The sequence below is a fragment of the Alosa pseudoharengus genome, unplaced genomic scaffold, assembly GCF_046254945.1.
Source record: "Alosa pseudoharengus isolate Yale_2024_CS ecotype anadromous, Long Island Sound unplaced genomic scaffold, YU_APseudo_1.1 YU_APseudo_1.1_scf_6, whole genome shotgun sequence".
NCBI classification, from domain to species: Eukaryota; Metazoa; Chordata; class Actinopteri; order Clupeiformes; family Clupeidae; genus Alosa; species Alosa pseudoharengus.
This window is the reverse complement of record NW_027468848.1, coordinates 11,813,029-11,837,030: the sequence shown is the minus strand read 5'-3', so window position 1 is coordinate 11,837,030 and position 24,002 is coordinate 11,813,029. Positions and strand designations below refer to the sequence as shown.

General features: G+C 41.9%; 2 protein-coding genes across 3 annotated transcripts in view; both read right to left on the bottom strand.

The window, feature by feature from the left end:
* Positions 1-24,002, bottom strand: part of LOC143106578 (P2X purinoceptor 4-like) — a 43,220-nt gene that overhangs the window by 14,489 nt on the left and 4,729 nt on the right. The window contains exons 6-13 of one of the 2 annotated variants that reach the window (XM_076270907.1): positions 23,381-23,461; positions 23,152-23,293; positions 21,861-21,997; positions 21,682-21,772; positions 21,523-21,588; positions 19,642-19,743; positions 18,168-18,275; positions 17,524-18,082 (exon numbers count right to left, since the gene is read on the bottom strand). In XM_076270907.1, the coding sequence (XP_076127022.1) occupies positions 17,552-18,082; positions 18,168-18,275; positions 19,642-19,743; positions 21,523-21,588; positions 21,682-21,772; positions 21,861-21,997; positions 23,152-23,293; positions 23,381-23,461 (1,258 nt within the window). In that variant the 3' untranslated portion in view covers positions 17,524-17,551. Of the gene's footprint in view, positions 1-17,523; positions 18,083-18,167; positions 18,276-19,641; positions 19,744-21,522; positions 21,589-21,681; positions 21,773-21,820; positions 21,998-23,151; positions 23,294-23,380; positions 23,462-24,002 lie in introns of both variants that reach the window. The other variant, XM_076270908.1, reaches the window with a different exon arrangement.
* Positions 6-14,962, bottom strand: LOC143106788 (P2X purinoceptor 4a-like). The gene is made up of 12 exons (XM_076271265.1): positions 14,826-14,962; positions 14,333-14,480; positions 14,045-14,116; positions 13,739-13,811; positions 13,043-13,139; positions 12,760-12,840; positions 12,318-12,459; positions 11,428-11,558; positions 7,565-7,655; positions 7,397-7,462; positions 332-424; positions 6-97 (listed from the first exon to the last, which is right to left on the bottom strand). Exons 1-12 carry the CDS (start codon positions 14,960-14,962, stop codon positions 65-67), a joined length of 1,164 nt encoding a protein of 387 aa, XP_076127380.1. The 3' UTR covers positions 6-64.

Here is a 24,002-nt window from a genome sequence, read left to right as displayed (position 1 = left end):
CAGCTTTGAGTTCACCAAATCATGCCTCATGTGGTTCCGAAGAGGTTTCACGTTGAAACAACCTTCAAGAAGTCCCGTAGGTTTTCCCAATGGAAATCTGAAAAAGGAGATCAGTAGAAGGGTGGTGGTGTTATTTAGTGTGATGGCTGATAGTTCAGAAGTTTGAGGGCATCTAATTGCCTATATGCCAGGCTCTTCCTGGAAGGCTCTTTAGTCAGCTCATACCAGTGAAACGTCAGCTGTGTTGAAGTGGCTATTGTTTGAAAACATGCTTTGTTGAAAACACCATTTAACAGGAAGATGTGACCTGTTCTGTCCACTGTCTACTTACCACTTCCTCAGGGAGATAACTAGTTTTGTGCTTGGCGTAGAAGTCCTTCTTGGCTGTGCATGTTACCAGGACCCAATCGCAGACAGCACCCACCTGGAGGGAGATGGGAGGGCAATCATGAACTTGTCTTCAGCTGCAGACATGGGGAGGAGAGGGGTGGCTGGGGCTGTAGCCAGGGAGAGGAAGTTGCCTTATTCATGTGGCAGCCATGTTTAACCAAAAGGAGGCTAGTAGGCTACAGGTATACACAAACCATAGGATTGTTGTGTTCTATGCATTCGCCAGTAGGTGGCGAAAATGCATTACAGTTTTCCACAATCCATTCTCTGAACCAAATTCTCAGTTGCCTGCACACATGTCTTGAATCGATCACCCTTTTGGCAAAACCTTAACTAGTTTTCACATATAAAACACAATTTGCAGATCTCGTAGACTCTTTGCAAAACTCTAAACACGTTTGCATGCAACACATTGTGCACATGTGATGCATAATGGTAAACACAAAGAAAGCACAAATTACGTTACCCATTTTTTTGCCCATTGCTTACACACTAAAAAGCTTAAACACATTTTCTGCTTTGCACATTGTTTGCAATTCTGCAACACACTTATTGCGAAACACTCCACACAATTTCTTATATTAGACACTTTGTTCAAAAGTGAAATCTCTGTTATCATTGGGAAAACACTTCTATTCAAACTGCAAGCACATCTGGTAATTGGTAAAACCCACACACATACCTTAAAACACTTACAGAGAAAACTGAAGACCAATCAATCTGAGGCTTAGCACCACAAATAGACTTCAGGTAAGTTATTGTGTACCTGTTCAAGTGTGTACTTTTACATTGAGTAACCGTGTACAGTTATGTATTTGTCCCTACTCCCCATTTCTAAAATCTATCGAATAATTATTTTCAGTGGGCCAATGAGAAGTATATGACCACCACCAACCACATACCTGCATGCCTCTTTTGCAGGCAATGGAAGAGGCATGCAGAGACATTGAGGTGGGGTCAGCTCAAGGGTGGACATGGCACACAAGGTGATGTTTTCTCCATTTCCTAGCCTGAGAGAACATCTCCCGCAATGTCGACGAGGACTTGGCCAGATCTGGACAGAAGGCAGGATCCATAACTACCCAGCCCCACCCCCGCCACACACACACACACACACACACACGCACACACACATACAAGAAAGAAAATATATGGGGTTTTTTGAATAGCAATTTCTCCAGTTATTGTTTTTTTTCTCTTACAGTTTTTGCCCATTGCTTGAACACGTTTTGACCAAAGTAACAAAACTTGAAGCTTTTGTTACTATACCTTAAACACAGTGTATCCATACCTTATACAAAAGCGCTGCTTTGCACTTTAGTTGCAATTCTGCAACACACTTGCTCCTTTCTGCAACACACTTGTTCCTGCACACTACACACTATTTCATACATAAGACACTTTGTTCATAAATGAAATCTCGGGGTATTATTGGGACAACACATCTATTCAAAACACAAAACACATTGGGTGATTGAAAACACTTAGACACACACTTGAAAATACTTACAAAACGGTACACCAGACACAAATAGGCCTCAGTTGAGCCATTTTGAGAACTTTGCAAGCATAGAGGCAGGGAGAGCAAGAGGTAGAGGAAGAGGAAGACAAAGAGAGAGAGAGGAGTAGGAGGTGGTTGAAGAGGCTATGCATGTAACAATATTTCAGATGATATTAGATAGACTTTGGTGGATCATGTGATAAATCGGGGATAAAAAAGTGGGGTCATCCCCTCTTTGGCCATTCACCCACTTATCCCTCACATTACTATTATCCCAATATGCATCTTGCACACATTACATGCATACATTTGCACTATTACTTCTGCACTTTATATCCACTCCACTCCATGTGTACTTGTCTTGTTGAATGTACCAAAGTCAAATTCCTTGTATATGTAAGTATACTTGGCCAATAAAAACTGATTCTGATTCTGAAATCATGGCCTGACAATGAGGGAAGCTGGACAGAGAGTCCACCACATCTAAGCCTGTTTTACAGTAGTGTATTTTTTGTTTCATTTTTGCGTTACTGCATTTACTATACTGTACTGCAAAGCAGTGGTTCCCAAACCTTTTCTCCCGCGTACCACCACCTATCCTGACTTGGCTCGCGTACCCCCACCATCCGACACATAAAAACGTAACACATTATTGACACATTCCAGGCATCATGTTTAATTAGCCGCCCTACATGATAACAAACAGAGGCGGACAGAGTACACAGCTTCATTACTTGAGTAAAAGTACAGATACCCTTTGCTAAATTTTACTCAAGTACAAGTAAAAGTACAACAGTCAGATGTCTACTTAAGTAAAAGTACTGAAGTACTTGTTTTTAAAAGTACTTGAGTATCAAGAGTACAAGAGTAGCCTACATTTTCTAAATATTGCATTACTACTGCCACAGTGCTTACATTTATGTACAGAAAAGTCCTACATGGAGTTATGAAAAATTTTAATGTTAATACCTTGGAGAATGTAAAATGAATTGGAAGTAAAATCAAGTCCTAAGAAAAAAGAGTTTGCAGAGGCACTCTGAGGTTGAAAAAGTATAAAAAGCCTTTAATTCAACATGGCAAGAACTGGTTAAAAGCACATGGGCCTACGCGTTGCGGCCATATTGGCCTTCATCAGGGCATAGAACCAGGAAGTACAACAAAGCTTAAAATGGACACCCTTAGGTGTTCAGTGGGTGGAGCCTTCCCATTGTCACACACCATGTGACTAACAACAAGTAGGTTGAAAAAAAAACAAAAAACAAATTAATTAGCAAAATAATAACAAACAGACATCTCACTCTTGAGAATGAGAGAGAGAGAGAAATAGATTTCAGTTGAGAAATAAATGTCCATATTTCATAGAAAGGGGGAAAAATCACATTCCTCATTAAGGCCAGGGAAAGAGGTTGCCTTAAGTTTGCTGATCCAGAAAGTTTCTCTTTGGAGAAGGGTCCTTAAATGATCTCCACCTCTCACGGGTTTGGGGACAACCTCGATCACCATCACTTTGAGGGAGGAAGCAGAGGGATGACCTGCCTGCTGGTAATGGACCGCCATGGGGTAAGCAGGATTTCTTGTCCTTATGGCGTACTTATGTTCTGCAACTCTGTCCTTAAGCCTTCTTTTCGTCCTGCCGATGTAGAAGCAGCCACACTCACACTCGAGTCTATAGACTACAAAGGTAGTGTTACAGTTGGCAAAGGCATTAACAGTAAAGCTTGCACTGGAAAACACATCCACAAAAGTAGCGGTTTTTACTACATTACCGCAATGGTTACAGTTCTCACATCTGTGATTACCTTTCAGTTTACGTAGCCAGTGTTTTTTCTTTTCAACTATAAGGTGACTCTTCACTAATTTATCCCTTAATGTGGGTGCTCGTCTAAAACAAAATGAGGGAGGATCAAGGAATATCTCTTTCAATGAGGGGTCGCTTTGAAGTATGGCCCAATTGCTCTTTATTATGTTTTTAATTTTCAAAGCTGCCTTGCTGTATCTGGTGGAAAAGTAAACTTGATGATTCCTCTTGGGTTTCCGTCTTTTAATGAGTAGTTCACTCCTATTACCTTGGTTAGCCCTCCTTTGGGCCTGTTGAACAACCTCTGTCTTGTACCCCCTTTCCTCAAAACGTTTAGTCATCTCCACAGATTTAGATTGAAAGTCATCTTGTGTGTCACAGATCCTCTTGAGACGAAGGAACTGTCCATAGGGAATGTTATTTATCAGATGTGGTGAATGAAAGCTGTCAGCTCTCAGGACAGTGTTGCGATCTGTGCTTTTTCTGAAGATAGATGAGTGCAAATCTCCATTTACCTCTTTACTAATTAATAGATCCAAAAATGAGATTTCTCTTTGGCTGTATTCTAATGTCATTCGTATGTTAGGATTAATAGAGTTTACATATTTTTGAAACTCCAAGAGGCTGGGTTCAGTACCTTTAAAGCAAAAAAACACATCATCAATATAGCGACAATAGAAGATCAAGTTCTCAAGGAAGGGGTTGCATAAGTTGTGAATGTATTCCTTCTCCCAAAGACCCATAATATTCTGAAGTCTCCTGAGCGCCCTAAGCCCTTTTGTGTCTTCTAAAATCAAGTCCTTTTCATCTTTTTACCATGTTGCCAGGGATGGGCAGTATTTCTAATACATGTATTTAAAATACGTATTTCAAATACAAAATTCTATTTTGTAATTGAAACACTTGAAGCGAAAACTATCATTAACTTGTTCAGAAAATTGAAATAGTCTGGCGAGGTGGGGCCACAGGTTGGCACATTCCCGGGATGGAACTGCTGCGTCTTCATCCATTGTTTCGTCCATGGTTTCGTCTCTTATCTAAATCTGACCATGGAGTTGACTTTGGCGGAAAGCTGAAGGTGATTGCTGATAGGCTGTCCCAATCAGTGGCGCCTGCACAATCACAATCACGTTTGAGAGGGAAACAAGAAATTGAGGGTTTCCGAGATTTTTCTCTTTTCCTTTTTTTTTAGAAGTAGTAACGGGTACTCACGGTTATGGATAGAAATGTAGTGGAGTAAAGAGTACAATATTTGCCTCTCAAATGTACTTGAGTAAAGTCATGAGTACTCCCCAAAAATGATACTCAAGTAAAGTACAGATCCCTCAAAATTGTACTCAAGTACTGTACTCAAGTAAATGTACTCCGTTACTGTCCGGCTCTGATAACAAATAACAAAATCAAAATGTGCAACTGGTCTATGAGCTCTCACACTAAAAAAACAGAGAACAACATTATGAAACACAAAGAACAAAGAGAACACAGGCTTAAGATTTTTTTGAAAATCATTTTTAACACCTTTCCGACATTGTCCTTTTCATCTCGCGTACCACCAGTGGTACACGTACCACAGTTTGGGAATCTCTGCTGTAAAGTATAGTACTGTGATGTACAGTATTGAGTTGATGTAACCTTTCAGTATTTTCATTTTTGTTTTTTATCAAAACCTTTGTTGGAAAAAAAAACATAACAAAAACCTAAAGTGTTACATTGAGCTTCACATAATGTTAACTGATAAACTGAATAAAAGCAGTGAAAATGCAGTGGAGAAAATGCAGAAGACTGCAGTGTTTTATATAAAGTACACTAATGTGTTGCTGCTAATCTGAAAGTGTATTCATATGATGCAAGTGTGTAACATTTTGTCATCAGAGTGACATTTTGACATTTTGAAAAGGACTGTTAGGTTTTGATAGAGTTTGATAGAGTTTCAATTCGACAGATGTGAATGGTTTATTTTCCAGTGTTGTGTCTTGTGTGCTTGTGTGTAAAGTTTTGACACAATGCTACATTTTTTATTTGTTTAGAATACATTCAGTTATAGTATTGCATTGATAAGTGTGATCTTATTTTTCTTTATATCTGTAAGAATGTTTGTTCTTTGTCAGTTGCAGAAATTCTACTTTTGAGTTTCACAGAAGACTGAGTCTGAGAAAATGACAATAAAAATACAAACACAAACACTGCAGTGTTTTATATTGCTTTTAAAGAGTAATTCAAATAGTGCATGTGTGTGTGGTCTTGTTGCAATAATTACATTTTTTAGAAAGGATTGTTGAGTTTTAGTAAGTAAGTAAGTAAATTTAATTTATAGAGCACATTTAAAACAGTTTCCACTGACCAGTGGAAGTGCTGCACAGAGGATATGGCTAAAAAATAGAAAATAAAAGCAAATCAGAACAAGCAAAATATAAAAGGCAAGCACAGAGAGAAGCACGACAAATACAGATATACAATAGACAAATAGACAGCCCTAAACAAATAAATAGCAACAGTACAGAAGACACTTGAATATGAAGAAGAGAGGAGAGAGATGGACAGCTAGGAAGCAGGGAAGGCCAAGGAGTAAAGGTGGGTCTTTAGTCTTGATTTAAAATTGGTGATGGAGGGAGACAGTCTAACATCTGGGGGCAGACAATTCCACAGACGTGGGGCTGCTACCGCAAAAGCTCTATCGCCTCTTTGCTTGAGGCGGGTGCGGGCCACAGAGAGAAGACCCTTGTCGGCAGATCTAAGGGACCTGGATGCTGAGAGGGGATGGAGGCAGATGGAGGAGGTCTGAAATATATGAGGGAGCCAACCCATGTAGTGCCTTATAAACAATCAGAAGGACTTTGAAGTGGACCCTAAAGCTAATGGGGAGCCAGTGTAAGGAGGCCAGAACAGGGGTGATGTGTTGGTATTTCTTGGTGCCAGTAAGCATCCTAGCAGCTGCATTTTGTACCAATTGCAGACGAGAAAGTTGGGACTGGGGGAGACCAAGATAGAGGGAGTTGCAATAATCTAACCGGGATGTAACAAATGCATGAATTACTGATTGATCTGAAGACAGTGTTTGGTTATGAGCACAGGTTTTGAGGCGATTGGTTATGAGCACAGGTTTTGAGGCGATAGTTCAGTTTTGCAGAGGTTGTCAGAGGCTTTGTGAATGTAGTTTGAGATTTGGGGTTTGTGTTTACAGTTTTGACAAAAGGGTGGAAGGTTTAAAAAAATTGTTAAATACTGTAATGATGTCACTGTACCCCATAGCCTCCTTTTGGTTTACACAATGGCAGTCACATAAATAAGGCGAATGAGTATAAGTATAAGTATATACGTTTATATACTCTTTTGATCCCGTGAGGGAAATTTGGTCTCTGCATTTATCCCAATCCGTGAATTAGTGAAACACACTCAGCACACAGTGAACACACAGTGAGGTGAAGCACACACTAATCCCAGCGCAGTGAGCTGCCTGCAACAACAGCGGCGCTCAGGGAGCAATGAGGGGTTAGGTGCCTTGCTCAAGGGCACTTCAGCCGTGCCTACTGGTCGGGGTTCGAATCGGCAACCCTCCGGTAACAAGTCCGAAGCGCTAACCAGTAGGCCACGGCTGCCCCACAAGAGTAACCCTGTACAGCCCAGTGGAGTTGCCTGGAGAGGGTGCAGGAGTTATTTTTTTCTTCTGGAGATTTTCACTGCTGACCATTCACTTGTATATTACTTACCAGACTGAGGAAAGACAAGGCTGCACCGAGATTCACGACTGTCAACACGATACTGAATTTGCCAGCCTGTGGGGAGAAATGCAGTTGCAGTTTGAGTGGCTAGAATTTAGTTGGGCGGGAGAATGTCATGTTGTTAGAGATGATGGCCTCAGTTCTGGAGGTACCCACCGTGCCAAAGACAATCACATCAAAACGTATTCCAAATCCTTTGATTAATGTTCTGGACTGTATGCTTCCGTTGTTGGAGTATTTTGCAAATCTGTCAAAGAAAGGCAAGTTTGAGAATAGAGAGCATTTTTTGAGAATATATTTTCAGAATAGAAAGCAAATTCAGTTACTTTACTTTACAGTGGGGATGAACAGGAAATATTTTTTGAGCAGTATTACAGTAATAGACCACAAATAATATTCAGTTGGCTACATCACATGAAACACTGAAATGCACCTACAAAAAAGCTGCGATCTTTGCCCATATACAGTATAGCGAGATCTGGGTTCATGCAATTTTTCTGAAAATAACATGGGGATTTTGTATAATAATAACTCTCGCAGTGACAAAGAAGTGTGAAATGCTGACGTTTTGTCCTACACACTTTTGCCAGCTGACTTTGAGTGGGTTTTGTGATCTTTGGTACATTAAGACGACGAAAGAGTCGTCACCGCAAGAGTTTGACAGGCGTGATTATTCAAAATCCCCACATTTCAATGTAGTCAGGGGGCCAAAACTGATATTAAAACTTTGTCGGACACTTTTTGGTACAAGCATACAACCTATCCAGTATTAATATTTAACCCCTCAACATATGTTCTAGCCAGGTTGTCAGCTTAGAATTTTTTTTGGCCATTTTAACACTATATTCTTAAAAGTGGTAAAAGTGGATTTTTTTCCCAAAGTGCTTCCATTTTCTTCCATGTTACCTACTGTAATTTTGTCAATGTGCAATATAATCCAATTTATATGGAAGCATGATAATCATCAATAAATACCACAAGAATATCACACCACAAGGGGCTCAGCACAGCTGTGATTTCGCACAAGGCAGCAGATCCAGAGAAGATGATCACATCAGGTGTCAACAGTCTGAACAAAACTTTATAAAGGAGTGAATCACACAATTACACAACATAACAGATTATAGTCAGGGGTCCAATTCTGAAAAGGGCTTCCGTTAAGACTTTTGCGGACATGTTTTTGTGCAAGCTGTCACCCTATGTTTTTAGTTAGAAGGCACCGATAGGTAAGATATTAGGTTGGTGGGTGGTTGTCAAGCTGATTTTTTTTTGTGTGTGTGTGACTTGTACAAGTCATTTCAGGCCATTTGTTTTGGTTTCCTGCTCAACACGACATGCCAACAATAAATGTTGAATATCTCCACAACCACAAGGACCATATACATATAAATGGTATGAAATGAAAGCCAACACTCATTGGATGCCTGCTGAATTGTCAGAATGAACAGTGTAAGAGGCAACAGAACTAGAACACGAAAAAAACAATCTCCGCCTAAAGAGAAACAGTTTTCAAAGTGAATATCAGCTTGGAAACATATCATAGTATCCCAAAATCGCTATCAATCAGTACCCCTATCTATGGGAATGAGTCAAGACAAATGTAAAGCTTGTAGGGAGAGACAGTGCAATGCTGCACAAGTTATAATACTTTAATGTCAGGGCAGAAATGTAGAACTGTAGATGTTGGTCTATGGTGCTATTTGACTTCATTAATGTACCAGGTTGTAACACAAATTATATTTAATTGACTTGAAAAAAAAAAAAAAAAAATAATAATATATATATATATATATACATATATATTTTTTTGTATTTTTATTTTAACCTTTATTTTACCGTTGTTTTTGGATCATACAGTTTGCAGACAAACTGTTCTGTTGAGGATAGAATAGCTGGACTTCGTACTTTATCCTCACCAAAGTTGTGAAGAAGATGAAGGCACTGCTGGAACACTTTCCACGCCATCCTTTTTCCTGTGCCAACAAACCATCCAGAATCTCATTTTACTATCATGCACTATAATGCGTGGTTTCTTGGCAGTTCCTGCTTTCATTCAAATTTTTGGGCTCAGCAGGTTGCAAACACAAGATACAACAACAGTACATCTGTGTCTGCACTGAATGATGAGCCTCTCATATCCATTGGTTGTGGATGTCTATCCTCTGCACACCATATCCATTCAAGGTTTGCATGTTGTGCGTGTTTCCCAGACAATGCATGCCTCTTCTCTGCCGCCAGTCAGTGTGGAGCCTGGAGTAACCCGTATGAGCCTGTTTGTATTTGTAGCCTACTTTTAGAAAATTTAAGGTGTAAAAGGATAAACATTTACTCAATAAACCATCTTTAACTCCATGTTTCGTCCTGTTTTCTCATAGAAGTATTCAAATCAAATTCAGTATGTCATTTTGTTATTGCAACAGATCAATGAATATCGGCCCAAATATCAGTTATCCGCCATGCTAAATCATAGATCTCGATATTGGTATCGGCCTTAAAATATGCATATTGGTAGACCCCTACTCAGGATGCCTTGTCTCTGCACCTCATGAGGGCCCATTATCAAACAAAGGTTTGGAAACAGTCATTAGTGACCCATCCACAGTTGCCCTCACCAAACAGTTGTGGTTGGCACATAAAGGATGGAATGCTTGTCCTCCAGCTTTTATTCAAATAACCTGTACTGGCCCGGTGCTTGGAGCTGACGATATGTGGATGCAAGGAAAGTGGAGGTCAGTGCAGTACCAGGTAGTGTTGATGTCAAAAGAGTGGAATGTTTTGTAGTGGGGCATGTGGGTGTGCCTGTGCAGCTTGGTGCAAGAATAATCAGGTACTCACATCATTATTATTGAGTTTTGCCACATTATATGCAACTATATTGTTTCAGATTATTTGGCATCATATTGTTTTCCTGTTTTGTAGATTAGATTTATATTATGCCCTTGGATGCATGCATGCATATTTTGTATTGGGAAGGTATTCATTATCAAAACAGTAAACTCTTCTTTTGTGTCCCTGACCAGGACTCAGATTGAGCACATGGACATGGATGGTCCCTGGGTGCCTTCTGTTGGCTGCCTACCTGAGTGTCACTGCTTGGATGGGGAAAAACATACCTTTGCCATATGACTATTATATAGTTATTACTACTAACTAGTTACTAACCCTAAAGTAGTGAGAGAGCAGTTATGTCAGGATGGAATTAATAACTGTAGTGATATGTCAATTAAATATAATTTGGGTTACAACCTGGTACATTAATGAAGTCAAATAGCACCATAGACCACCATCTACAGTTCTACATTTCCGCCTTGACATTAAAGAATTTTAACTTGGACAGCATTGCACTGTCTCTCCCTACAAGCTTTACACTTGGCTTGACTCAATTCCCATAGATAGGGGTACTTATTGAAAGAGATTTTGGGATACTATGTTATGTTTCCAAGCTGATGTTCACTTTGAACACTGGTTCTCTTTAGGCGGAGAAGGGTTTTTCATGTTCTAGTTCTGTTGTCTCTTACATTGTACAATTAATGTCAATGAATGACACTTCTGCAGACAGCCCGTGAGTATTAGCTTTCATTTGATACCTTTTTTATGTATATGGTCCTTGTGGTTGTGGAGATATTCAACATTTATTGTTGGCATGTCGTGTTGAGCAGGAAATCAAAAAATTGGCCTGAAATTGCTTGTACAAGTCACACAAAAAAAAATCAGCTTGACAACCACCCTAATATCTTACCTATGGGTGTCTTCTACCTAAAAAAATAGGGTGACAGCTTGTACCAAAACATGTCCGCAAAAGTCTTAACAGAAGCCCTTTTCAGAATTGGCCACCTGACTAATGCCTTAAATGGGCAAGGATGTCAGCTGTTTTTGTAGGCAGATGTCAGAGATTTATTGAGCTGTGCTATTTCTGCAGTTCTAAACTACATCTGCTGGGCATTGCGGATCCTGGCAGTTAGTCACATAGACAAGGAGAACTGGCGTGCTTTGTACCACACAGACATCTTGTCTTTCACCTGAAGTTGAAGCCAGGGGCTGTGTTGTGGGTGCTTTTGTCCATCCTGACGAAGCTGTATTTGGGAACACAATCTTTCTCTGGCCAGTCCAGGTCACAGCTCCAGTCAATCAGAATGCCCATGACGCCACCCTTCACCATGGGAAACAACCAAAGGAAGGATGAAAACCCATTAAGAACATCCTACTGATCACTGGTCCTCGTACCAACTACTGCAGTCACAACCTTTAAAGGCTAAGAGTTTAATCCTAAACCCTGAGAACTCCTTGGCTCATCGCCACAGAATGGCTCAACATTTTACTCCAAATTCCCCTATCCAAAACAGTAAAAAAAAACTATCTGCCGACAAACATGATCCATAGCCTTTTGGGCCCCCACCGTCGACTTCAAGGCAGCGCTGCCTGGAGGGCGCAAGGGTAGGGTTAGTCAAGGGTTATGGTTAGGGTTAAGGTTAGGGTTAGGTGCCTTGAAGTTGATGGTGGCAACGCTGCCTTGAAGTCGACGGTATGGGCCCAAAAGACCATCAAGCCACAAACTTTTTCTTTTTACATGTAATTCAAGAGCATTATAGACATGCTCATATGACAGATAGGGACACTCATCTTCTATCTGCGCTCGTCAGGTCGTTTTACAATACAAAGTGAGCTAACTTATATATATCCAGGCACTGATTCAAACAGTGAAGAGAGAGAGCTGAGAGAGTGTGAGTGCTTGTGTGTGCGCAAGAATATGTGTACGTTTGTATTGCCAATTGGGTGGGTAAATGTTTATGTGTTAGTAGTGCCTCATTTTGCCAAATTAATTTCCTATATTTTTGAGAGGCCTTAAATGTTTTCTAAATTGAACATTTCACAAATAAATCATATGTAAAAAAAAAGGTGATAATCTGACTTGTTCTGCCATGGTGGGAAAGTCTGCACCCGCCTCGTGGACCATATCCCCCAGCCTGAAGATGGGACAGTGAGGGTCCGTGGAGCAGTGGTATCTGCAGGTCTTGAGGTACCCTTTGCTGACGTTGGCCAAGATGTTTTTCCTGAGTGAAGGAAAATTGGTTAAACATATGACAATGATTAGGGCACTTTATAAATGTGGTTATATTGAAAATATTAGTAATTTGTGATTCTTCAATATAAATACTGGTAATATTTACATATTAATCAATTATATGCAGCTTCCTGGTTTTCTTTGGTGATCTTTATTATTTGTGTGAAGCAACATTTGATGATCTTAAATAAAGAACTAAACTCTGGTAAAGATTGTGTAGCATAATGTCTCATACATGTCTCAGCACTATGCATATTGGGAATTTGTGAATAACGGAGGGTGAACTCACTTGCTGAACCCAAATTTGGGGTAACGCACGCTGTTCTTAATCATCACTGTGAAATTCTCCGCTTTCAACAGCAATGCAGGTCTGAACACACACACACACACACGCACGCACGCACGCACACACACACACACACACACACACACACACACACACACACACACACACACACACACACACTTTCTAATTAGCTCAGCACAGGTAGAAAGCTCACAGATTATTTTATTTGTTTAGTTTTGTGTTATTTTTTTAAAGGTGGTGTAATGTATGGAGGGAGCAGTCCTACTTTGGCAAGTTAGAGTCGTCCTCGTGGGGGCACCAGGCGAGCACCTGGCACGTCTTCACCGAGGCGGAGTAGTTCACACACCGGCCAGTCTGAACGCCTACACAGGAGATGGGGTCAACGAGGCTCACTACTACAGACCTGCTGCTGCGCTGTTAAAGATCAGGGAGGCTCGCTTCTACAGACCTGCTGCTGTGCTGTTCGGGAACTGGGAGGACCTCTAGACCTGTCTATACCTTGAAGCATAACCAAAATTTGTTTGGCTGGTGCCTTGCGTTGCTGTCCGTTGGTGCAGCAAAAGTTGAACATTTCTCAACTTTTTGACGGAGGCAACAGGAGAAAAGCAATGGAACGGAACCACAATACAATTCGGCAACAGATGACGTGAACCCATGTAAAGTGAACAAGATGCGTCTCCAGAACTGCATTCAACGCAAGCATGTGTAGGCACTGTTAGAGATCAGGCAGGATCTGTATTACAGACCTGCCCCTATGCAGTCAGGGCCATTTTGGAGGCCCATTCCTTATCTATGCACAAAAGTATCTGACATCCCAACCCATTCAATGCTTTGTTTTCTGTAGTCACTATCAACAAAAGTTAAATAATGGGAACGGCACTTAAACACATACATAATTATGACAATAAACACAGAACATGCATGTAGCAGTCAGTCTATACAGAGCAGAATCTATTACTACCATTGCCTTGGAGAGGACTGCGGCCTTCAGAGCAGTCGTCATCAGACTCACAGACAGATGAGGGGTGTGGAACCTAAACGCCACAGAAAGAAGAGAAAAGGATCACCACAGGCCCTCTTACATGCTCAGCAGAACCCTGTTTACTGTCCCTGTCTGTCATATGAGCATGTCTATTTAGAACTTACATGCAGTGAAGATAATCCTTACTATAAAACTGTTCAAAACAATCCTACAGTCTAAAATGGAAGTTTTAGGAAGTGGCTTAAGTTCAGGTGAAATTTCATTGCTGACTTAAACACACATTACCTCAGGACAAGCCCGTTGAATTTGGCCTGGAGTAGCAATGATGTTGGTGAGCACAAAGAAAGAATCATCCCCCTTTCAACAGAAGCAATGTATTAATGAAAAGTAGATCTTAGAGAAGACATAGCGTAGGAGTACACTCTTAAAACAAATGTGTTGGAAATAACACAACTTGTGTTGTTTTTAACACATCTCTATGTCCAGATAGGGACAACACAGTTTTGTGTTGTTAACACATTTGTTTTAAGAGTGTTCTATTGTTAGGATGAGGCGGTGGAGGTGAAGGTGTACCTGAGGAGGGATGACGTACTCAGTCACATCCCAGACGTGGAGGCCCAGGGCAGAGGTGTTGGTGGCCGCGTAGCCCTTCACTTTAGTGGTCGCAGAGCTGATGACGGCATCCGTTTCCTGGTAACCTTTCTGCACCAAACACACATACCTGGCAGGAAGGAACCCAAACACCCTGCTGATAAGGATCTACATTTTTTGTTGTGTGGTGTGTCGTTGTGTACGGATCCCTTTGCAGATTTGCACTGTTGTATCCTGCACCCTTTCAAAATGGCAAACTCAACCCTGCTTTAATTTCACCATTCATTACAATTAGCACTTAACAATTACACAACTATTAACTATAACTTAAGACAAAATGACAAAAACTAATACAAGATGATGAAAATGTATAAAGGAATACAATTTTGTCACACTTCTACCTTACTACAGAGAGTATTATGTTGTCACATTTTCACACTGCATCAAATTCTAGTTGAAGTTGCAAAAAACTTACCCAATTACATAAGCAATGATCAGAAACTGGATAAATCTGAAGATTGACCCTATTCCCTTGTTGTAGATAACAATAGTTTTGGGTGTTTCATAGTCAAAAAAGCAGTGGAGAAACCTGCTCCAACAGTGTGCTGCCATGATCGCACCACTAACACCTCTTAGTAAAACGACAGTTAGACTGATGCCCCAATGCAGCAGATAATTTGCATGGTGTGTTTACTTAGAGAAGATGTGTTACAATTACAGATTAAAGGGACACTGTCTCCTGGTATTGACCCTAAGGACTTTCAGTGATAACTCCCCAGCAGGTAGAAACAAAACCATCTACCAAAAGGAAACTTTTGGGTCATTGCAGTACTGTTGTCTTTGTTAGATCTAACAGGACAGCCAGCTTATCTCCTTTCAACAAAACACAGTCAGATAAAGTGAGGTTATAGCCTCCAAGCTCCAGGTTTTAATGAAAATAGAATAAAATTAGAAACAAACATTACAAAACATAAGTATTCCAAATATACAACATAATACAAAAGATGAAAAAGGACTGTTTCACTGAGTCAACATGGGAATTCAATGAATGGACTGATCCAGTAATCTAACACATATAAGGCAGCATGGTGAATGGCATTCACAAGGTAAGTAGGCAATTGTCAAAAAATACTATTGTGTGTCATTAAGAGAATAAACAATTAATATAATTAAATGCACACAATGCACAGGTAAGGGAAAGTAGCAACACAACTAACTTATATAATGATCAGTAATGTAATGTGCCTTGTTGATCATTTCAGTGATAACTCAGTAAAACTCCCCAGCAGGTAGAAACAAAACCATCTACCAAAAGGAAACTTTTGGGTCATTGCAGTACTGTCGTCTTTGTTTTATCTAACAGGAAGTCAAGCACACAGTGTTGCTCACCATAACCACACTCTATTAAATACAATGCAAGTCAGTGGATGAGTGTCACTTAGATATGATTAAAAATCAACAAATATTCAATATGCTCCGGAGTTATACTTTCTTACCGATTTTAATCTAAAGTTGAACTTTATACAATCCAACAGGATCCATACTGGGTTCAAAACATGCATTTTCTGAACACCCCTCACCGGTCCTCATTACACTAGCAGATCATTTTAGAAACTTGTTGCTGTAAAGTAAGGCCACTTTATTATTGGTGTACTGCACAAGGCCATATAAATGTATAAAATATTTTTTAATTCAGTCACATGCGGTACTTTGACTCCACCCAGTAGCATATATATGGGAGAGTTAACTGTAAATGTATGCCAGTAATGTTGGGTAAGATATGGTCAAACACCTTCCCATTCATTCAGTGTCTCATGTACTTCTGCAGAGGCCGCCTTGTCGTACGCCAGCTGTCTATGGAACAATATCAGCAGCATGCAAAGCCTACAGTAATCACTACGTTTTCATAGCCGGTTCACTTCTCTATCAAAATAGCAGTTACTAACCAAGTGTTAAAGGGACACCAGGCAAGCTTGATCTCTACGAAACTCCCCCTCCCTCGGTCTGAAGCTCTTTTCCTTTTCTTTGCATCTTCCGTCAAGGGTTTTCGCTGCTTCTTCGCTGGCTCTGCCATTTTACACACGTTTGCAACAATTGCTAGCGTTTCGTTAGCCTGCCTCTGTGCTGTATGCAGGATGTAAACTGATCCTGCTTCGGTCGGCAGGTAGGATACACCGAACTTGCAAGTGGGATATTCTTCTTACAGGCAGTAGGGGCAGGCGAGAGAGTCTTCATTCGCCCTGTAATGAGTCATTTAACCATATACCGACTTACGAAGATGATTAATTAACACGAAAACGTTGCCTGGTGTCCCTTTAAGGCTGGCAAAGAGTGCCAAATGTTAAGGCTGGCCCAGAGTGCTAAGTCAAGTTTATGAGCCCTATTTGGAGCCTGCTATCTCTGCCATTATGTTACTGAGATTCTCTGAAAGGTCCTGATAAGGGAGAGCTGATTGCACATTACTTTTATAACTTTTGCTGCTGTATGTAGTAACTGAGCCAATGTGTTGTGTTTTTGGTGTATTTGATTGAAGTGTGTTTTTTTTGTTGATTTGATTTCTTCAGTGGATTTCACAATGGATCCATCTTTTATTTGTTGTGAACGTGAAAACGAATAAATATATTCTTTAAAAACAAATAGCAGTTGCTACCTAGTCTAATATATCGTTGCTGGTAATCAAATAAGCTATAGTTTGCCGAAGCATGAAATGGAACTTCTCTAAAAGACTAAAATAAAGTTTTATCAGTCAGACTCCTGTAGGTCTAATCCCAGAGAACAATTTACTCACATTCAAATTTGTCCCTTTGTATCAAAGTGTCTGCTAAAAGAATATTTTTTTTTAATGTTGATGAAAATATACCTCATACCTACAGTACACCATGCACAGACTCTGCAGAAGTATACTTTGGCCTTAAAAGTTCAACAGGAAAACTCTGGGGCACTCACACACGCACGCACGCACACACGCACACACACCCACAGTGAACACAGTTTGTGCTCGGCATCACACTTTGTCTTTGTTCAGATTGATTAATTCAGATTAATGATTTGGGTCATTTCAAAGTCTGAGATTTGCATATGAAGGAGGAAACTGTGTTTCCTTATTCAACAAAGGCGTTTTTTCCATTCTATGTCTGCTTTAACTTTATCAAGGCAAGTGAGGTTAGTGCAACCTGAGCACCATCTTGTGCCCTTCTAGTGCTAACCATTTACGGGTTTGAGGGGACGGCTGAGCGTGAGGCCCTCGTAGCGGCCGTCCGGGCTGGGGAACTCCGCTCTGACCCTGGCCACGCAGCAGCGAGGCATGACTGGCATGGCGTCCTGGGGCAGAGCTCCTCCAAAGCGCCAGCTGATGAACTGGGCACAGGCCCCGCGGCGCAGGTGGGCCTCCTCGTGCAGCTCCGCCAGGGGGCTCTGGTAGAGCAGCAGGGTCTCCAGGGTGGAGCGCCTCAGCACCAGGGCGGGAAAGAGGGGGGAGGAGGTGAGGCAGCGCCCCGGCTCCCGTCTGCAGCACAGCTGCTCCTCCAGCTGGCACGACGGGGGGCAGCAGCCACACTGGCACCACGGGGGGCGGCTGCCCTGGTGTACCTCCACCAGCGGAGTGCCCACGCTCTGCCCCCCGTCCCCCTCAGCCTCGGCTTTGGGCTCTGCCGGCCCGTTCTGGGCAGCCAGGTCTGGTCTAGCTGCAGGCTGCAGCACACTGACCAAGGCCCTGAAGCATGTGGAGTCATCCTGTGAACGACAACAACCACAGCTAGTCAGGAACATATTACAGTCGTATCTTTTTACTCCCCACCGTCATAAATTTAGTTTATACCTTCCGCGGGTGAAATGAGATGGGTTTTACTGCCTGCAAACTCTTCTTTTTGGACCTCTTCACCAACCGTACTTTGTCCTCATCCACAAACGAGATGCAGAGCAAACACTGTGGGAAGACATGGAGCCATTGTTCAGCAGCCAGAGTACATTTACAACCCACTACTACATAGCCACCATGCAAATGGGAGTGTGAGAGACAGTATGTGTATGTGAGAGTGAGTGCATACGCCTGTGTGTATTGGGTGTCTACGTGTGTGTCTATTGGGTGTATCTATGCCTCTGTGTGTGTGTGTGAGTGAGAGAGTACGCCTGTTTGTATGGGATGTGTGTGTGTGTCTGTGTGCGTGCGTGTGTGTATGTGTGTGTGTATATACGTTATGTGTGCGTGTGTGTGTATGGCATGTGTGTTGGGTGTGTCTGTGTGTGTGTGTGTGTGTGTGTATGTGAGTGTGTGTGTATGTGTGTATATGCGTTATGTGTGCGCGTGTGTGTATGGGGTGTGTGTGACTGAGTGAGTGTGTGTATGCCTGTGTGTACGGATTGTGTCTGTGTGTGAGCAGGGGTCAAAATAAACTTTTTGTCCTAATGTTGCAGGTAGATGAAAACAATTACCGGCCAGACATATTTTTTAACGGCCAAAACTAAACAATGCTTTTCATAAAAATTTTGAAAGTAGCCTATCATTAGCCTATTAACAGCTTTTCAGAAGTTCAAAAGGTCCGCTCCAAGTTCCTTTTAAAAGGGCCTTCCCAATCTTCGGAGGTCCAATAATTGAACGAGAGTGAACGAATTACGTTGCTCTATCTTGGTCAAAAATCAAGGATCTTTGCTACAGTATAATGACCACTGCAAAAATATGATAGTGGCAACGGGTTTTGAGCTATGAATCATGTCGTTCATATCATTGCGTGAGTAGTTTGTTCGCTATCAGTGAAAGTGAAAGTAAGCAAGTAATAGGCTATGTTTCTATGCAACATCTGAAAAGCTCAAGTTCTAGTTCAAGTTTGTGTGGATTTTGGGTAGTGTAATACTTCTGCGTGAAATCTCGAATAAAACAAAACAAAACAAAATTGATGCCCCATTAACTTTTGCCGTCTATATGAGCATATACAATCGCTTAATCATGCCGTAGCTGGTTTTGATTATATTGTGGACGCTTACACGATTTTATATAATCCAGTTCTCAATGGAGAAAATGAATGGGATTCTTAGTTGCTGAATCGGAGGTGGGCGCGACTGTTGAGCTCTATAGGGCAAACATATGGCAAACCATTTTAACGTGACAGACAGAAGTAGCCTATTCTCGCAGTTGATAAGCAGCCTTATTCCACATGCCAAAGTGGCGCAGTAGCCATAATTTAGCCGCCAATACAAACATATACTCGCCTTTGGTGCTTGGCAGGTGCTAATTCCGAGCCCTGTGTAAGAGTGTGTGAACGTCTGTGTGTTTGTGCGTTTGTAATATCTTTCACCTCCTGTTGATCCTGAACTGACTCAAACTTCCTCTCTGAGTACTTTCTGGCCTCTCTGGAGTAGCATCTGGTCCCGATGAGCCAGTCTAGGAATACAGTCGTCTGGGGAAAACACAACCGGTAACAACCAGTCAAATACATACGACACAAACACAACCGGTAACAACCAGTCACATACATACGGCACAAACACAACCGGTAACAACCAGTCACATACATGCAGCACAAACACACGCAGTCACATACATACGGCACAAACACACGCAGTCACATACATGCAGCACAAACAAACTCACCCTACAGTAGATTCACACGCTTGCGTTTCGTTACTGCATGCCGGCGGGTTTTCCCGACGGAAGGGGGTGTGTACTATGGTGCACTAATGTCTGTGCACGCCACTGCCCGTCACCTTCATCAACAAGTTGAGAAACTTTTGCTGCACCAACAGACAGCAACGCAAGGAACCAGCCAATCAAATTATGGTTATGCTTTAAGGCATGCACCATAGTACACACCCCCTTCCGTCGGGAAAACCCGCCGGCATGCAGTAACGTATAAAAAAAAAATTACACGCACATGTTGAATGAAATTTGACTTTATTGATTTACTGCAATTAGTAAATCAATATACAATTAAGACAATAAAGAGACCAAAATGTGTTAATTTATGTTGCCTAACAAAACCTATACAACAGAAAACGTTCGTCTTAACACATAGATTTGCAATTGCAAACTCTACCGAAATTATTTGTAGCCTATGTGGGCGTCCTCACGTTATCTGTCATTGACTTGGGCTACAGCGTAGAACTCGACCACCCGAGTTCACGTGACAAAGGAAGAGAGATAGGCTGGTCGGGTGTGCGCAAGGAGGTGGCTCATTTCGGGGCATTGTTTCAGTCATTTTTAATGGCTCAGGTTTTCAAAAGATCATTTCAAAACCGACCTCAGTAAAATCTTAATAATATTAATAATTAAAAAAAAAAAAAAAAAAAAGTTTCAAAAGGGCATTTTCGTTGATAAAGGGCAAACTTCCTAGTGCTTTAGCACCACCTAGTGTCTATGTATGCACGCCTATGGTGACGGGAGCAAAGCAACGCATCGGAACCACAATTCACTTTGCCAACGGGATGACGTAAGCTCATGTAAAGTGGACGACATGCGTCTCCGGCACTGCATTCAGCGCAAGCGTGTGTGGGCACCCTCACGGCTCCCACACACAGCTGCGTTCCGTCAACGCATGCCAGTGGGTGTTCCCGACGGTAGCTATGCAAATGACTTGAAGTAAAACCGTAATGTGATTGGTTGGTGCCGTTCGTAGATTGGCTTGATTGGCTGGTGCCGTCTGTCGGTGCAGCAACAGCTGAACTCCTCAACGCGAGCGGCGGGAGAAACGCGACGCAACGGACCCACAATTCAGTTCGGCAACGGATCACGTGAGCCCATGTAAAGTGAATGGGATGCGTCTCCAGCAACGCGATGCACGCAGCTGTGTGTGGGAGCCGTAAGTCACATACATGCAGCACAAACACACCCAGTCACTACAAATGACACAAACACACACAGTAATAGTCAGTCACATACTTGCAACAAAAACACACCTAGTTACATACAGATGGCACAAACACAGACAGTAACATACACATGGCACAAACACAGACACTCACATACACATGGCACAAACACAGACAGTCACATACATACGATACAAACACACCCAGTCACATACTTGCAGCACAAACACAGACAGTCACATACATACAATACAAACACACCCAGTACATACATACTGTACGGCACAAACACATAGACAAAACCCAACCCATCAGTGAGCAGAATTTAATTTAGTTAATAGTTATACTGAGTAATAATCAAATCTACCTACCAATGCATAGTATGATAGAGTTGATCCAATATAGATGATAAGCTGTATTATACTGAACTTCCCAGCCTATCAAAAGCACAGAACTAGATCAGTCACTGGTTGCCATGGCTACTGATTCAGTTATGATGGAAGAACATCAAATATTTTCACAGATCTCACCTTGCCAAACACCATGACATCAAACCGGATCCCAAAGGCTTTATACAAAGTCCGGTACTCAATGCCATTCTCTGTGTAGTACCTTGCAAACCTGGTCAAATTATTGTTGCTCTATTAAACATAGATCTGTAACACTCACAATTTCCCATTTTTGAATTTCCCATATTTGAAGCACCTGCCTAAAGTTCAGGCCTGGGTACAGGGTTCGATTGCTCTCCTTCTCGTCCAGGCGTCGGAAGGAGTAGCCGGGCAAACACCGGTGGGAGAATCGGTTCAGGTCGCAGTCCCAGTTGATCTGAACCCCAATCACACCACCCTGCGAACACAGAGCCCCACAGGCAGCAGACTGGGCACAGCGCCAAGCCACTAGCAGGCCAGTCTAACCACACAACTGTACATGCAAATCCAAATTGAACAAAAGTATTTGCGCCCTACTGATAAAAACTATTACCTGTTCATTATGAGCAACACTGTAGTGCAGCTTGGTCATAGTGATTGTCCCTCACTCTCCACCTCAAGCTGGTGTGCGGTGAGCATTCTGGCACATACAGTAATGGCTGCCAGGTGGGTGCTACACATTGGTGGTGGTGGTTAGTGACGGACTCCCTTCACTGTGAAGCACTTTGAGGCTCTATAAATACAGCTTTGAGGCTCTATAAATGCAGCTTTGAGGCTCTATAAATGCAATGTGTTGTTGTTGTTGTTGCTGTCTCTTTTCTTCTGTTCTTTCTGTGGCATGACACTCGGTATGATTGTATGTTACTGTTCTGTGGTATAATTTTTCACTATTGTATTCATTTATTTTGTAAGTCGCTTTGGACAAAAGCATCCGCTAAATTTCTTAACCATAACCATGATTGTACCCCCACATGGCTGATACTGATGGAACAGTTTGTGGCCCTCAGGGGGCATGTTCCTTCGTGATAGTGCCCCCTAATGTAGGACGGGCATTAAGCAGTTTTCTGCCCATGGACTCTAACCCTCTTGTGGAGCACTGTGGTGTCATCTAGTTAATAATGTCACTGGAAAACATCGAGCACTAGTGCCATCTAGTGAATAATGTCACTGGAAAACATATAGCACTGTAGTGTCATCTAGTGAATAATGTCACTGGAAAACATCTAGCACTAGTGGTGTCATCTAGTGAATAATGTCACTGGAAAACATCGAGCACTTCACTCTCCAGTGTCTTGAGACATAAAGGTTCAAATTGAATAAAGAGCAAAATTTTTCTCAGTTTTTCTCAATTGCTAAAACACATTTAAAAAAAAAACAGAAAAAAACCTTCCACCCTTTTCTCAAAACTGTTAACACAAATCCCAAATGTCAAACTACACTCACAAAACCAGGTTGCCAAAGGTTTTGTGAATGTAGTTTGAGATTTTGGATTTGTGTTTATAGTTTTGAGAAAAGGGTGGCAGGTTTCAAAACATGTGTTTTAGCAATTGTGAGAAGAAAGTAAATTGGTACCTCGACTGCGATCTCAGTGAATTTCTCTTTTGCTTCAGTCACTATGTCCCCCAAGCGGAATATGGGGCAGTAGGGATGGCTTCGTCGGTTAAAGATGCACTTCTTCAGGTAAGTATCGGTCATTTCCGGTAGGATATTCCTTCTGGTGAAAGAGTTGTTGAAGAAGGTTATGAGTAACAGCACTTCACTTCAGTACTATGAGGTTAAAAGTTTAGGTGTACCCAGTTACCTTATGTAGTTAAAGGCTGGAAATCGGATGTTGTTCTTGATTAGAACTGTGAAGTTTTCTGCTGATGCCAGTAGAGCAGGCCTGCGGAAGTAGGAAGTGCCTCTTAATCACTGACACCCAACACAACACAAAGTCCCATAACACCACCAGCCAACCCAGCCTATAGACCCATAACACCACCAGCCAACCCAGCCTATAGGCCCATAACACCACCAGCCAACCCAGCCTACAGCCAACCCAGCCTATAGACCCATAATACCACCAACCAACCCAGCCTATAGACCCATAACAACCAACCAACCCAGCCTGTACTCCCATAACAACCAACCAACCCAGCCTGTACTCTCATAACAACCAACCAACCCAGCCTGTACTCCCATAACAATCAACCAACCCAGCCTGTACTCCCATAACAACCAACCAACCCAGCCTGTAGACCCATAACAACCAACCAACCCAGCCTATAGAGCCATAACAACCAACCAACCCAGCCTGTAGACCCATAACAACCAACCAACCCAGCCTATAGACCCATAACACCACCAACCAACCCAGCCTATAGACCCATAACAACCAACCAACCCAGCCTATAGACCCATAACAACCAACCAACCCAGCCTGC

Excerpts from the sequence above, each read along its gene's own strand:
- LOC143106788 (XM_076271265.1), bottom strand. The coding sequence starts at position 14,962 with ATGGCAGCACACTGTTGGAGCAGGTTTCTCCACTGCTTTTTTGACTAT. Across the intron at positions 7,463-7,564 it reads ATGTGATTGTCTTTGGCACG|GCTGGCAAATTCAGTATCGT; the intron begins GTGGGTACCTCC and ends TTCTCCCCACAG. Across the intron at positions 425-7,396 it reads CCTTGTCTTTCCTCAGTCTG|GTGGGTGCTGTCTGCGATTG; the intron begins GTAAGTAATATA and ends ATCTCCCTCCAG.